The sequence below is a fragment of the Aspergillus tubingensis genome (genome assembly GCF_013340325.1).
Source record: "Aspergillus tubingensis WU-2223L DNA, scaffold_8, whole genome shotgun sequence".
In the NCBI taxonomy this organism is placed as follows: domain Eukaryota; kingdom Fungi; phylum Ascomycota; class Eurotiomycetes; order Eurotiales; family Aspergillaceae; genus Aspergillus; species Aspergillus tubingensis.
In genome coordinates, this window is record NW_023336282.1 from 3,832,111 (window position 1) to 3,848,323 (window position 16,213).

At 51.9% G+C, this 16,213-nt stretch overlaps 3 protein-coding genes across 3 annotated transcripts; 2 read left to right on the plus strand and 1 right to left on the minus strand.

The window, feature by feature from the left end:
- Nucleotides 1-280: 280 nt before the first annotated feature.
- On the plus strand, nucleotides 281-1,429 carry AtWU_07556 (KH domain-containing protein; the record flags this gene model as incomplete). The annotated part of the gene is made up of 2 exons (XM_035502665.1): nucleotides 281-668; nucleotides 735-1,429. 2 exons carry the CDS (start codon nucleotides 281-283, stop codon nucleotides 1,427-1,429), a joined length of 1,083 nt encoding a protein of 360 aa, XP_035358558.1.
- A 2,247-nt stretch (nucleotides 1,430-3,676) lies between these two features.
- AtWU_07557 (putative LPXTG-motif cell wall anchor domain protein) lies at nucleotides 3,677-6,825 on the minus strand (the record flags this gene model as incomplete). The annotated part of the gene is made up of 2 exons (XM_035502666.1): nucleotides 3,677-5,548; nucleotides 5,629-6,825. 2 exons carry the CDS (start codon nucleotides 6,823-6,825, stop codon nucleotides 3,677-3,679), a joined length of 3,069 nt encoding a protein of 1,022 aa, XP_035358559.1.
- Nucleotides 6,826-13,286: 6,461 nt separating this feature from the next.
- On the plus strand, nucleotides 13,287-15,626 carry dspD (putative protein-tyrosine phosphatase; the record flags this gene model as incomplete). The annotated part of the gene is made up of 1 exon (XM_035502667.1): nucleotides 13,287-15,626. The coding sequence occupies one exon, from the start codon at nucleotides 13,287-13,289 to the stop codon at nucleotides 15,624-15,626; it is 2,340 nt and encodes a 779-aa protein (XP_035358560.1).
- Nucleotides 15,627-16,213: the final 587 nt, after the last annotated feature.

Here is a 16,213-nt window from a genome sequence, read left to right on the forward strand (position 1 = left end):
CAGATTAATCTTCATCTCTTCGGATTTTCATCGTCTTTCTGCTTCACTTTACGACTTTAGGTAAGAGCCTCATGTTCTCCGCTCCAATCCTGCGCGCCACCTCATTTGCCTCTTTCCTTGTGTTATCCCTTTACCGTGACATCTCGCGAAAATCATCACTCCCCTCCCGTGTGCCAACACTAATTCGTGGGAAAAGTTCCGTCAACGAAAAACCTTACCTTTTCTATCCCCAGATTTTTTCTATCGCCCAAACCTCACCATTCCTCTTTTTACCGACATAATGGACCCTACCGAGTTGCACGATACCACCATGGTCGACGAGACCTCCCCGAACAACGTCGACATGATTGACGATGTCGACATTGAGACGACGCCCAAGACCGAGGAAGAGTACGCTCAGTCTATGCTGACTCTTCGCGCCATCGTTTCGTCCAAGGAAGCCGGCATCATCATCGGCAAGTCTGGCAAGAACGTTGCTGACCTGCGTGACGAAACCGGCGTCAAGGCTGGTGTGAGCAAGGTTGTTCCTGGTGTTCACGACCGCGTCTTGACCGTCACTGGTCCTCTGAACGGCACTGCCAGAGCCTATGCTTTGGTTGCCAAGGGTTTGCTCGAGGGCGCCCCTCAGATGGGCATGGGTGGCATTGTGTCCAACAATGGAACTCACCGTAAGTCATCCAAGTTTTTCTACTAAACAACTGCTTGCTAGTTACATGAAGCTGACTCTTGTGTAGCCGTTCGGCTTTTGATCTCTCACAACCAGATGGGTACCATCATCGGACGCCAAGGTCTCAAGATCAAGCACATCCAGGATGCGTCGGGCGTGCGCATGGTCGCGCAGAAGGAAATGCTCCCCCAGTCGACCGAGCGTATCGTCGAAGTGCAGGGCACCCCCGAGGGTATCGAGAAGGCCGTCTGGGAGATCGGAAAGTGCCTGATTGACGACTGGCAGCGCGGTACCGGTACTATCCTGTACAACCCCGCCGTCCGTGCGTCTGTTGGAACTACCCCTAGCACCAGCACCATGAACCAGAGCGTCGGCAATGGCTACAACAGCCGTCCTTACAACCGCACCGGTAACGGTGCCGACTTCAGCGACCAGTCCGGTGGCTACGGCAGGCGATCCAACCCCGACACTAGCAACCGTGGTTACCCGCTTGTCACCGAAGATGGCGAGGAAATCCAAACACAGAACATCAGCATCCCCGCTGACATGGTTGGCTGCATCATTGGCAGAGGTGGTAGCAAGATCACCGAGATCCGCAGGAGCTCTGGAGCCCGGATCTCCATCGCCAAGGCTCCCCATGACGAGACGGGCGAACGCATGTTCACCATCATGGGTAGCGCTCAGGCCAACGAGAAGGCTCTTTACCTTCTGTACGAGAACCTCGAGGCTGAGAAGACCCGCCGCAGCCAGCTTCAGGAGTAAACGACCAGCACAGCTTCGCCCTCTCTTCACCCGCTCGACCCTCGATGAACATTTTCTCCGAAAAAACTCTAGTCGCGCGATAACCACTGCCCCCTCTTGTGCTACTCCTTTTTGATTCTTGATGCTGTCGTTTTCTCATACTATCATATTCTCTGTTACTCTATAATTCCTCTCGTATGTGGAGCTTCTTGGGCTTTGCAAGAAGCCAGAGCCTGCTGAGGCGGACCATGCATGCCTGTTAGATACCAGTACTATCTCCTTGAATGAACCGCACTCGGAACCAACGACATCATGTCCTCCCACTGATGTTCCTGACTTCTCCCTTCTTGCCCGCCCGTTTCGTTCCGTATCCTACCTAGTCTTGCCTTTCCATCACCGTTGATTGAAAAGTTGCTCTCTTCCTTATTATCCGAAACCTCAAACCTACAATGAAACTGGGATCCGCCCTTCTCACACAACTCGCAATCTTATCCACACCGTCCCCCTACTCGCACTGCCTTTGTTCCGTTCCACTGATCCTCTCTTCTTTTCTTGTCGAGCAACTATCCTCACTTACCTGTCACATGAAACATCTAAACCCAGGAGGGGCTACCCAGCTGTGTTTTTCCCTTATTATCTGCAAGGGTCCCTTTTCAAATTTCATCTCCGGGCTTCTCAGGCATGTACAATCAGGGACCAGGACTATCGATACTACAAAATGAAATGAAAACCTAGTGTGATGGAACATGGCCATTCTTTATACCTGTATGCCACTGAGCAGTAGACGTAGATTTATCACTCTTACCTATCAGTGCTATCAACAAAAATCCCCTCTTCACTCTCCCAGTAACTAAGAACAGACACATAACGTCATCAAACAATACTAGAATAAGCAAGATCAGTCACCTGACCACCACACCCCCTCGACGATCATCTGATCCCAGTTACGTTGCAGATGCTTGAAGAAGAAAATGAAACCACATGATCATCTGACCTGACCCTCAGACGAACCCGAACCAAAAATGACCGAGCCCGTCCGTCGATCATCAGCTGACTGGCTGACTGATTGACTAACTACAGTAGTAGTTTTTAGTAACTCACTAACTAACCTAGGTAATGGTTAGTTAATAGTCGATCGATCGATCTACAGGAAATTGTCCGGATGGGTTGTGTGCCATATTTAGATGCGAGGATGAGTTAGTTGTCTGGTATGCATGTATGTACGTGTGTATGTATACGGGGCTTGGGTATTCATTTATTCAGTTTCCACTAAGTGGTAGTAGTAGTGGTGGTAATTAGGATGAGTTGGTTTAGTAGGAATGCATATGTTTTCAGTGATGATGGCAATCGGAGGGATTACTGGTTAAATATGATCAACGCCTATTATATGCTTGATAGTATACATATACCATCTACATTGTACTTATGGTGTAGCTACGCAGTATTGGAGAAGCAAGAGAGTGCCAAAATGAGGTCGTATTCATCATGTATTGACAGGTACAGAAGGAAAGTAAAATAAGAAAATAAGAAGAATCGTAGGAATAACATACCCCTTCTATGAGATCAAAAAAAGGAAAAATGAACAGATAGTAATGAGAGACAATGAAAGGATGTGTATGTATGTATAGGAAAGAAGACAAGACAAATAATACCACCGAAGCACCAGGTCCAACAACACTCCGTTCATCATTCGGGAGAAATAGGAAAAAAATATTAACGCGTGTCATCACCGCAAAGCCGAATATTTGTACATGAATAGATAAAATGGTAGGAAAGATGAACGAGTATCAATGACAGTGAGAAAAGAATAGGTGATGACAAGACAAACAGATCGTGAATCCCGTTACTTGTTGAGCTTGTGCTGTGTCGTAGTCATACCCTCTTTTGGGGTTGACTTCGACAGCAAACAAGAATTTGTATGGATATGTAGAAAAAAGAATAGAAACACAATGGTCCGTGAGGGTCGCTTGAACGGAATGATAAGCTCGTACAATGCATTGAGTTCAAGAATGCATGCATGTGTTTTGGTTTGTTTTGCAAGGGTCAGTCAGTCAATCAGGTCTTGAATCGGAAGTCCTCGTTAAAGATGCAGGCGGAAAGCGCTTCGTACACCTCGACATAATGTGTGCCTGGCAGGCCGCTGAATACAATGAAAACAGAGTAACGCCGGCTGAACTGAAAATCAAATACCAAGATTGAGTCGCTGCGTTATAAGGTAGGTGGAGGGCGTAAACGACGTGGAGTTTTTCTGGATAATGGACGCAAACTTCAGTCAACGCGCTGATCGAGACCGTTGACGGCCTCATCAGAAACGGCCATCGGCCGCTGCCGTAGACCGAATCGTCGCGCTCCAAGACTGTTCGCGCGCAGGCGGTTCTGCGCAATCGGTGTGTAGCTAGCAGCCAGCTTTTGCGATGGGGCGATGATTCTTGTCTGCGAAGGCTCCTGGCGAGGGGTAGTGGACATGGCGTCCTCGGTTGGCATCTCACCACCGAGAGCGGCAGAGCCAATACCAGGAGACAGTCCATATCGGCGTGAACCCGCCTGAATGTTGGAGCGGGATGTTGCGGGGACATAGCCGGGCGTTAATATGCTCCGACGGAGCGGGATCGCTGACTGCGAAAGTGTCGGGGTACGAGGTTGAGGGAGCTGCGACGGTTGGGATGGGGTTGAATATCTGACATTTCGCTCAGGACTGGAGTCAGCTATCGATTGCGACGCCGCATATCCATGCGAAATCCGTTGCCGGGGCGAGACACGATATGTCGCTGCTGAGTTGGTGATGTCTGTCATGCTTCTTTGAATTGATCGAGGCTGTGGACTCTGATCCGGCGCATTATCGTCATCGGTGTGCACCCTCTTCGTCCGCAACGAAGTTGAGAGTCGGCTCAATCGTCTCACAGGCGCCGAAGATCCAGGCGACTGTGTCAGTTTGGCATCTGGACCCTGATCAGTGCCCTTGTTGTTGTTTTGGTTGTCTGAAGCCGCGTTGTTCGCCATGCTAGCCCGACGTGCTTCTAAACGGCTGGTGACTCTGCTGTTGCTTTGCCGTCTGGAAAGGCTCTCTGGCTCCTGGATTGTGCTTCGGCGAAATGGAGGCGTAGGTGTAATGGTATCGTCGTCATCGTGGCCATTAATTTGTTGTTCATCCGCTTTTACCTCCAGGGCCGTGGACGGCTGCCGGCGAAGCTGATCATCAGATAGTGCGAGACACAGCTCAGTTAAGCTGCGGCATACACTGTCAGCCTTGCGCCTAGCTTGTCTGTCTGATGGAAGGTAGCCATTGACAATAGAAACACCGCCCGATGGGGCCTTGTTGGACGACAGTAGGGTAGACAGCGCAAGCGCATCGGTAACAGTGACTTCCAGGGCTGCGTAGACTTCGTTACCCAACACCTCCTTTGACTTGGTCAAGGCCGATTGTAAGAGAGGATGGACCGGACTCGGGGCCGCATTCTGGTCGAGATCGCCTGTTGCTATACTGGATTTGCGGCCGCGCTTCGGTGAGGATGACACCGTAGTAACCGTCGTGGTCGCAGTGCGTGGTCGGTCTCCGGATGCAGATGATATCGCCTCCTGGGATGAGGGCGGAAGCTTGCCCGTTAATTCTAGCTTCTTGATCCGCGATTTTAGATCCTCTAACTCGTCCCAGACAGTAGAAGGTGCGTTAGTCGACAAGGTTGACTCCGTCCCATCCTGACGGGACCGGTCGGGCTCGAATCGGGCGCGTTCCGTGGCCTCGGAGCTGGACGGTTGCCGACTGCTTCGGATAGTTGAAAGAGCGGAATGTCGATATGCTCGCGACTCGTGCAATGAACCCCGTCTTTCGAGGTGCGATTCGGGGCTGTATGGGGAGGGTTCTGGGCTGGTGCGACCCAATCGGCTTCGAGGGAGGCCAATGGTAGATCTTGAGCCAGAAGCATACGCCAAGGAGGAGGAACGACTATGTTCATCCAGCGGATGGGCGGACGCCGAGTAAGAGTATGATGGTACAGAGGTGTGGGGGGTGGATGGCGGATCATTTTGGGAATGCAAGGGGTTGTCGTAGGTATTCAAGCGAAGTTGCTCCGGAGAAGGGGTCTGTTCGGCAACCCGAGAGGTTGGAGAACGCAGCGCACTACCGGACATTCTGAATCGCGACTGTAAGTTTGTTACAATGGCCTGGTCAGTCTACAGGATACCAATTTATTGACAGGAATCACAGGTCTGGTGTTACTTACGCGCCGGAGTTCTGAGCGCCCCAGCGACTCACGACGGTCGGAGTCTGATCTTGCGATATTCAAAAATACATCCTCATTTTTGGAGCGAAAATCGTCCGCGACTGGGGTTCTGTTACCGTCTCCCTGACGATCCAGGCCGTTCATGGCGCGATTGCGCTCGTCAGCAAGCAATCTCCCTTGGGAGTATGTCACGGTGGATGATGGCATGATGCTCTTCACGTCCGAAATCGACTGCTCAGCGTAAAGGGACGACTTTCGACGCTTCGTTGCATTGGGACTCAACACACGGACGGTCGAGTTGGCGTCCAGGGGCCGCGCGGCGTCGCTATCCTTTTCTAGGGCCCGTCGCGGCGACGGTGGTTGCGAATTGAGCAGCGCCTGATCGCGAAGGTGGGACAGATGGAAGTTGGGGACGGAGCGCCGGGGGCTGTCATACAAGAAAGTGCGCTGGGGAGTAGGGGACGGGTCGGGACCCGGGGGCGTGTCGTCGCCGTTCAGCACAGAGGCGGCCGCGCTGAGGTGCGACGTCAGGGCTCGCTTGCGCAGGGGATACTGATATTCGAAGCTGAAACGGCTCTGCGGGAGGCGAGGGACGGGCGGAACGGAAGAGGAAGAGGAGGAGGAGGGGAGATGCGACGCAACGGGGGTGGAAGCCGACGGCGAAGGAGAGGCAAAGGAAGCACTGGGTGTTGTTGTTGTCGGTGCTGAAGGAGAGTCGCTGGCGCCGGCGGATGGGCTTGTTAGCGCGGCTGCTTTGCCCGCGTCACGGGGATCGTCCGCTCGCAACATCATGGTGGCCACGGCGGAACTACGGAGGCTCGGGGTGAGCCCTCGAGCTCGAGTCTGGCTCCGTTGGGATTCCGGTGGAGTTCTGGGGCTTGCGTCCGGACGAGAGGCTCGCTGAGGGGACGAAGAACCGGTCAGATTTGGGTTTGTCTCTGACGTCGCTCCAGCACTGAAAGTAATGGTTCGGGCCCGATTCACGATCGAACGGCGACAAAGTGAAGCCGACGGGTCCTCGAGCGATACATGGATGGGCGGGTGCACCGCGGATTCGGTTTTTCGCCGGCGTCGAGAGTTGAAACGATGGTCTGCTGGGGATGAGGAGAAAGAGGAGGAAGAGGAGGAGTAGGAGGAGTAAGAGGGGAGGGGAGGAGGAGAGGCTGCATTGCCAGCTCCTGCTGCGTCTGGGGACATCTGCAACTGCACCACCCGGTCAGGCATCCACACGCATTGTTCGATCAATCACTTGGATGGTCGTTTCCTCCAGTCATGAACCCGGGATCCTGAGGCGATCCGAGGCAACTGACACTGGGGAAAATTAATCTCAAACGTATAGGCGAAAAAAGTAAAAAAAGAAAAAACAAAATTACGGAGTGACAAGAAAAAAAAAGAAAGAAAGAGGAAATAATATGATCTGTTTACTGAAGTGGACCTACGGGGTGGACATCATATAATATTATTATACTAGTTACGATGTGCAAATTAAAAATATCTACCATGCGATCTTTCTCTCTTTCGCTTCTCCTATCTACGTACTACTAATTATAACTGACTCGCCTTGAGGCTCCCAAGGGCGAAGGAAAAGAGGGGAAATGCCTGGGACGCCAGGGAATAAAAGTGGACAGGAGGTCAATTCGATACTAAAACTCGAACATAAAACGGCGGACGGAACGGTTGCTGGCGGGTGGCTGGGCTATTCTGTAACTGCTAACCTGCTTGAGCTGGTTATGGACGGGATCGCAGGAGGTCAGTGGGGAGAAGGAGTAAAAGAGAGAGAGAGGGAGAAGGAGAAGAGGGTTGCCGGAGACAGACGGAGGAGGCGTCAGACCGGAGAATAACATCTATCGACAACGGATCTGTGATATCACCTCCCCAAGTCTTTCAGATCGGAATTGAGGCTGGCTTTCCCTGCATTCTGAAACCCTTCCGATATCAAATCTCTAAATCGGGTTCAGACTGGCCATATTCCCCCTCGTCCCTTTCCCCTTCAACGGTCCAGTTTCAACCCTACGCTCTTCGCTTAGCAATGATCCTCATGGTCCGTGTGGAAGGGCTATACCTCGAATTTTCTTGTTGTCTTCCTTCTGTGAAAATTTCGCCAGCAAGACATCATAGATTATAGGGAGTGAACCATGGTTCACTCCCAACGTCCCGTGGTTGGATCACTGTCAAGCTCGCTATCCTCATGTTTTGATCGGTAAAGATGTCTTATAGTCGAGTCACGCTGGCATTCGCACACACAAACGCAAGTAAATGCGCACGAATTTAGAAATAGAAAAAGATAGAGAATGGTTCTTTCTACCCATCTATCTGAAGGTCCGCCTCCAGCCTCGGCTCGCGAGCCATTATAGGAATGCTCTATGTCAAACCATCGGGGAAATTCACCCACTACACCATAGATTATACTGTACACCGTTCATGACAACAGCTGTAAACAGAAGTTCCATTCAGAGACAGACTCTTGTCATCCCCCCCCGCCTCTAGCAACAGTGAAAGTGGTAATATTAATTGGACCCTAGAAACCTCTCGTGACTGCTCGTTTGCTTGCGTTCGGTACTGTACGTCCGGCTTGAATGCTAACGTCTCGGACAGCAGTCCAGGTGACCACAGCCCTTAGAGATTGGGCCAAAGCAGATTTAGGAATCAGTCGAATTAATTCGGGCCGGGATGCCCCCGTATTGGCCTTAAATGAGGGCCAGCCATAGACCGCGTTCTAGCCTATGGCATCCGATCCCGAACAGCGAGCAGGACTACTTGCTAGTTGCTACGGCCGAATCCTTTAGATCTACGATTGGTGCGGTGACCGTGCTACAGCAGTTGGTCGTGTTAGGGTCTCAATTTCAAGCGAACTAAGACGAATCGTTAGCTTACCTACCACGCAGCCTGGTGCGAGACGTATATGAGGGAACGGCGCATTGGCTTGCTGTGTCTTCGACTTTGAGTAGCTGAGACCCTTTCATCGGTTGCATCCGAACAGGTGTAAACTGGGGCACTTCGCTTGGGTATCATAACTCGAATCAAAACAGATCGACAGTCAATATAGCTCTATCAAGACATCATGGCATTAGCCGATGAGGTAGCAACGCTGCAGTGGAGCGGAATCGCCCGTGCAGGCCGGTGCCAACGGCAGGAAATGCTGTCATGTGTCATGTACAGAGTAGTGCTCAGGATCAGTGACCGACTCGGTAGTTTCCGTCCACGAGGTAGTTGTTAGGTGGTTGAGACGAAACAGCACCACAAATCTCCAACCAACCTGGTTCCGCAAGCACCTGGACAGAGCTTGTTGGTTGGGGTAGCTCCTCCAACAAGATTAGGATCCAAACGTCAAATGATTCAGTGCGGAAGCTGCGAGGCTATTCTCTCGAAACAATCTATCTGAGGGACCTGTTTCACATTAGCTTGTCTAGCTGCTCGGATTAGGGCCAGTTCTGTCATCGGCAGCAGATCGTGGTCACCCAGGAGCTCCGGCTTGAAGGCGATCGATTCCACTTTATTCTGTAATTATCATGCTGCCTAGAATTATGTGCGCAACCGATTAGTCAAGAATAATGACAAAAGGAGAGATGACTGACTAAATCGTGAGTTAGTTGGCGAGGGGAAATTTTCGCCCACGTACTTCATAATCAAACCCTCCCCACAGCAATCACCGACGTGATGCCGAACGGGCGGTCCAAGTTCTATGGCTCCAACCAGTAACCAGAAGAGAGAGCCCTGGCCCCATAGTCTCAGATAGACATTGCTGCCACGTGGGATTGGAACCAGAAGGGTCAAGTTTCATCAATTGTCTATAAATCTGTGACATCAGTTGCAAGGACAGTTTGTGCATATCCATGGGATATTGGCCAGTAGATAGGCAAATCGAGCTGCGAGATTGTTGAGGGTTGACGGCCTGACAGGGTAGCACTGCACCTGCTGCTGCTGCTTCTGCCGCTGCTCGTTTCTATTTTTGAGGAGCCGTAAGCGCGGCAGTCTTCGGTCAGCCGTAGACAGTAGCGGTTGACCGATAGGATCCTGGCAATTAACGACGCAATGCAATGCACATCATTGAATAACAAGACCCCATGATTGACCTTAGGTTTGGCATTCAAACGAACATCATTGCGTACACCCACCATGGTCATTGAAAATTTGAGACCATAGTTAGCTGGGACCAATTCAATCACGTCAAGCGGGCGTTGATCGTCCACGGTCGCGAGTGTTTGATAGGCGGGCGGCGTGTGACGGAGGATGTCGCACACGTGACTGCGAGCCCCATCCGGAGGCGGACTAGTGGCTTAGCATTGGATTGGCGTGTTTCAAGCCGGGCTGAACCCCTCCACCGCCGTCCCCATTGGTTTGACTTAGCGCGCGCCCTCTTTTGCCTGCGTGTTTCAGCTGCAGTGGCCGATGGCGAGGTTTGCAGGTCCGGAACTGTGGTAATGATCCTATCCTTGGGTGTGTCCGAGATGGTTGATACGGGGACTGCGGTTGTCGAGCGCGCCGGTTGAAACAGTGAGATGATACATCCTCCTGAAGGAACCACAACAAATCATCCCGTTCAAGAAAAGAAAAAGCAGAATCCGACCTCTCTTTTCGTTGCGGCGGAGTACTAAGCACCAACCGTGCCGCGGTTTCTCCTCGTCCCACACTGCCAATAACGGACGGTCCACCGTTTCCAGGGGCTTGTCTGGGAAGGTGGATCGCTTCAACTTAGCCCCAGTCAAGTCAGCCTTTGCGTTTCACCTTAGCCTGTGACCCTCCGCGCCGTTACCTGTTTCTCATAGGCTCGATGCCAGAGAGAGGTCCCTGCTGAATCGCCATCCGCATCTAGTAAAAAAGCGATTCTACCCCTCAAAGTTGTGTTTCTCTTAAGTTCTGATCTCTTGCAGTCTACTTTCTCGTCCGGTTTGTTTTGGAGGGGGTTGCCCGTGCTTTTTTCCTGCTTCTTTTCGTTGTTGTCTTCTCTCTCAAGCCGGCTTGACCACAAAGAACCCTTTGATTAAGCATCCAGCAAACAACCTTTCTGCGCGAACCGTGCACTCCCCCAGCGGGTCGGACAACCTCCCCAAATACGGTATTATTATTGTTGTGTGTGTGTGCAGAAGGTTGCTTGGATACGTATCCTGCCGGGTCTGTCTGATTATTACTACCCTCGTGGGTTAAACAGACAGTATTTTCTTCTGTGTGACTTCTGGAAGTCTTCTTAACCATTTCTTTTCTTCTGATCTTCTTCTACCCTGACCGATTGTCCACACTCCTTATTCCTGTACGCCCGGAGCTACCGTCGCTACGAGCTCTACAATTGTTTGCCCGGTGTACGGATTGAAATTCTTCCTGGAGTCACTACTCTTACCGGCATATTTGATCCCAAGCCTCACTCCGGTTTTTGTTGAGGCTGAACGGACCATCTCCTTCAGACAAGAGGAAGAGCTTTACAGGTATGTAGACAGCTTTTATCTTTTTTTTTAGTTCATTATTATTGTCATTTTTAATATCGTCCTTGTTCCGGTTACGTTGCTGTTTTCCTTCTCTTCCTGGGTTTATGTCATCTCTGGGTCCTTTCACACTAGTCCCCCCATCGCACTTCACTGCCTCTGTTGGTTTGTTCCTGGACCAACTATCGTTTGCGGCCTTCCCAGTGGCACCCTATTGTGGAGACCATTTTACCTTTTCTTTTTTTTTCCCTTTACCTTCCTTTTCCAGTCAATCGAATGCTTTTCTCCTGCATCTGGACTTCTCCGATGAGGACCTCAAAGTGGAAATGGGGAGACCTCGACAGAGTCGGCCAGATCTCAGATATGGGAAATGGGAGTGAAAGGGATTGAAAGATTGATTGAGAGTTTGAGTGCGAGCGTGAGTGAGTGAGAGAGTGAGAGAGCAAGAGAGAGCACAGAGAGCACAGAGAGACCCCAAAAGAAAATGCCCCGTCACGATTGCAACTCATGATGCTGGAGAGGAACCCCCAGTTGATTTTCATGACTGTTCTCCACCCCCCTTGTCGCCGTATCGGAACCTTACCCACTCGGCCATCACTTCCCAGTTTTTCCCATCCAATTCCTTCCGTTCCCTTCATCCCCCGGGCGATGGGGCCAACCTGAGTGGTTACTTGCCACGACCAGGCTGGAGGGGTGGAAAGGGAAGGAAGAGGAGGAGGATGCTGGGATGGGGTGGCTCTGACATGCCGGTGTTGGGGTGAATCTGGCATCTGATTTGCGTGCTTTTGGCGCCCATGATGCACATTCCAGCCTTTGCACACCAACCCGGGCGGCTAAATTTAGAGCTGCAGGCGCTGGATGTTCTGCTTCGACCGGGCGTTGATTGGGTGGTACCAACTGGCTGAATGGGGCTGTTGGGTATCCACTTTCACAGCGTAAAAGCTGGTGATTGGCTGGCTGACAGCAACACGGCCGGCCGGACCCAATCAGGACATCCGCCCTTTCCCTTTCCCGTCCCAAAACGAACTGCTACCATTTTACATTTTTCTTTTCTGTTGCAAGTCTGGCAAGTCTGGCAAGTCACGGCGTCTTTTCCCATACCGTGCGGTGGTTTATTCTTAGCGCTCGGGTGGGTTCGGTTGCTTATTATTTGCTGCCGTTGCTGTGACTGCCGCCACTAAAAAAGAACTTACTGCTTGTGCTGCTGCTGCTGCTGCTGTTGCGGTTACTGTTGTTTGCTGCTGTGGTGCCTGCCATCGGGAAGACAGACAGACTGGCTCTAGCCTAGTAGTACTTCGTGCTCTGTCACTCACTCACTCACTCTCTCACTCTGTCTCGCGCGCTCACTCTCTTACTACGCGCTCGCTACTCTCCCTCTCACTCTCTTACTACTCTCTCTTTCGCTCATTTCCCTTCCTTTCTGGCTGGCTCGACTCACCCTCGATCTTCCTCTTTTCCCTTTCCCCTCTTCTACCTTTTCCCCCTCTCCTCTTCTTACCTTCCTTTTTCTTCCTTTTTTTCTTTTTCACCAAAAAAACTAAACCCCCTCTCCCTTCCCCCCCTCCTCATCACAGGGACTTGCTTCTTTATCCACAAGTCTGCTTTTCTTTTCTTTTGGGTGGGTGGGCAGTCGTTCTTTGCTCCCTTCCCTCTCCTCTTCTTCTCTGTGACCGAGACCCTCCCACAACTGCTGCTTCTTTCGTCATTCCCCGGAGGAACGACTGCCCACACAATCACCGGGCGGCTATTCCTCCCAGTTGCATTGTGCCCTCCATCACTTTCCAGAAAACCTCCACCCCCCTTGGTTCTCTGCTTATTCTTTTCTTTCTATTTTCTTTTCTGGTTCTTGTCAATCCCTCCTTCATCTTAATTGTCTATTTCCGATTTCGACTTTCTATCCATGTCGCCGTTGTTGCTTCCCGTTGACGTTTATCAATAACAATCCTTTACGCCTATCACTGACAACTTCCTCCAAATAAAGAGGCAACAGTTCTCTTGCGGCATTCCTTGGTATGTTCCCAGTCTCGGACCTTGTTGGGACCCCTCTGTGAATGGCTTTCGTCCTATCTTTCTATCCATCATCTGCTGCTGCTGCTGCTGCTGCTGCTTCTCCCCTGGTTCTCTTACAACCGCCGGTAGCTCTCGTGGTTTCATTTCAAGCTGGCCGATCGCCATTCTGGTTTCACCCTCCTTGCAGCCGTGCTTGCCTCTCTACCATCGAAGGTCAACATAAGCTGAAACATGGAAGCTGATTGTCCTCTGTCCAAAAGGTCATTTGCGCTGGTAGCAAGTGCGACTCTATCTTGTCTTCCCCGGGCTGGTGGCAATACTTGTGCTACGGCTACATTATTTGCGCCAGCGATCTATAGCAGCTGCGATCCTGAGAGGGTGTCCCCTTTCAAACGCAGGTGTACCTCCTCATCTCCACCCTCCCCGGGCCTCACGATGCCTGTGCAAACCAGCTCACCGTCAGCCCCGGATTCGTTCCCTTCTTTTATGTCTGTGTTTGGGAGGTCGCCCGAGTTCCCCGACACGAAGGACCGAACTTCACTCGTCAAACCACTTAGGGTTCCAACCAATGTCACAGTCAACACATCGCGACGCCCACTTCCCTTTCAACATCGCGAAAGTATATCATCGATGACATCAGGCTCCACTGATTCGTCTCCCACCACCACCATCTCCACCTTCGATCCTCCTTCGGCCGTGGATACCTCCCCGAGCTCCTCGCCCGAATCTCCGTCATCCATGCCGTTATCATATCCTACCTTTATGCCAGTTGCCCACAAGGCTGAGTGCCAAACGCACTCGGCGGCTCCGACCACCGACTTGAAACCGTCAACGGATAGCCAAAATGTCGCACGGCCCGACTCCCCCGGCAGGCGCGCACGCAACCTCAAGAATCTTTCTCTGAGAATGCCTCTGCCATCGCAAGGGTCCCGCCCGCCTATTGCAACGGCTTCTGTCGTAGAAACCACCTCCCAACACCATCTTTCCGCCCCGCCCTCCCCAATTCATGTACCACCGAAGGGCATGCGCCGCAAGCCCGCCAATCTTACGATCCGCACTCCTGGGTTTGATCGGTCCTTTTCAAGCAACGGTAATGATGTGCCGCCGACCCCGCACGCTTTGCGCCACACCGAGTCCTCCCCGTCCCTCACGTCTGTGTTTTCTCCATCATTCGGCCCGAAGGGTGGCATGCAACTGCCCCGACCGATGACCCATCATGGTGCCCGGCGACCGTCGGGTGCGTCAGAGAGCAACCTCTCCCCTCTGCAAACGGTGCCCGACGAAGGATCGGGAGTGCTGCATGAATTGGAAGAGGAGGATGACCATCTCGACTCGAGAGAGTCAACGCGGCGCAACGAGCGAGGTTATCCGAATGGACCGATCCAAATCTATGACTCTGGCGTCTTCCTGTACCTGGAGCCGACCGCGCAAGAAGCTTCGCAATTCGATGTGGTCGTGAATGTGGCCAAGGAGGTGGCAAATCCGTTCACCGCGACTGCTGGTAGCACCGGCACGGTGGTCAGCACCTTGCGCAATGGGTCGGCAAGTACGAAGCGACTGTCGACTGGAGAACCGTGGACGGCCATGTCCGATGCATCCTTCAAGTCTGCCTTTGAATTCCCCCAAAATGACGACTCTTCGCCTGCCACACCTCAGAAGGACTCGTCTGGACCGGAATATGTCCACGTCGGTTGGGACCACAACTCCGAGATTCTGGATGATCTTTTCCCGCTTTGCGAGTTGATCGATTCTCGCATCTCGGAAGGTAAAAAGGTACTCATCCACTGCCAGCTGGGTGCTAGTCGATCGGCATCGTTGGTCATCGCCTATGGTCTCTACAAAAACCGACAGTTGGATTTTAACTCGGTCTACGAGCTTGTTAAAGAACGTAGTCGCTGGGTCAGCCCCAACATGAGTCTGATCTATCAGCTGACGGACTTTCGTTCTCGGCTACTCCGCGGCAAGCTTTCGAAAGCGGCCCCGGAGGAGTGGTTTGTCGGCGGGGCGCGCAGGTGCTCCGAGCCTCAGCCACCCCAAACAGCCAGGACAGATGTTTCGGAAGCCAGCACGCCGGGCTTTCTCAGTGGCAGTTCGGATGCGGAGCCAGCTTCGTCCAACGGCCTTTCGCAGTCGTCGATGAGCTCTCTATCGGTGTCGTCTAACCAGACGACGCCTCTGTCGATAGAGGATTTAGGCTTCTCACAGTCGCTCTCACACAAGCGCAGCTTGTCTCCCCGGCCACTGCCCTTCCGGCAGGCTACATATCACCTGGGGCCGACGGGCAAAACTCTACAACCCGAATATACTGCGCCTTCGTGGCGTCCCGAAGGCGGGCCATGTTCTCTGGCTAAGACGGACGTCTTCGTGCAAGACATGCCAGATGGAATGAACTCGCTTTTCTCGCCGAGAACGACTGGATTTCTTGCCCCGCCTCTTTCGCGTTCTATTGCCGACTGCCTCGAGGACGACGGTCCCCACGGGCTGCGGTTCGGGTCGCGAGTTGCAGACCCTCGATCACCGCCTCCAGGCAATGAGCGCCTGATCATGAGGAATATTGATGAGTTTCTGTAATTCTGCCATAATGTCCAAGACAGATTGTCTTGAGGACGGGCTTCCGGGAGCTACGTCCAAGAAATGATTCCATGACCATATACACCTGAGGTTTACTCGTGTTGACCTTGTCCCATCTCTACAGCTTTCATTATGATCTACTGATCTACCGTCATTCTCTCTTTCAGCTGTGGTGGCATTTTTCTCTTTCTATTCGCTTCTACCATTTCCCTTTTTTTCTCCTGATTTGATGACTTGATGACCAAAGCGGGCTTACGGTCGTTATTCTTTCGTTCATACATCTGCCACTGTGCAATTTCATTCCCTTGGTCAACCAGCGGCCCATGTTGCATTCAAGGCCGTGCGTCGACATTGCATGCGTTTGGTCAACCGGCGTCCTGGGTGTTAAAAAGATGATAAAAGGCGGCGAAGAGTTGCCTGGTAACTTGTAATATTATTACTGTTCGTTTGTGATGCACCCTGTGTATTCGTCCACTCATTCTGTGTTGTCGATATTGGCATTTCAGCTGCGAAATACCCTGGGGCTAGTGATTGAATCAAGTTAACAAGAACATATACCAGTAGCAGTAGCAATGTATGTAGTGTAG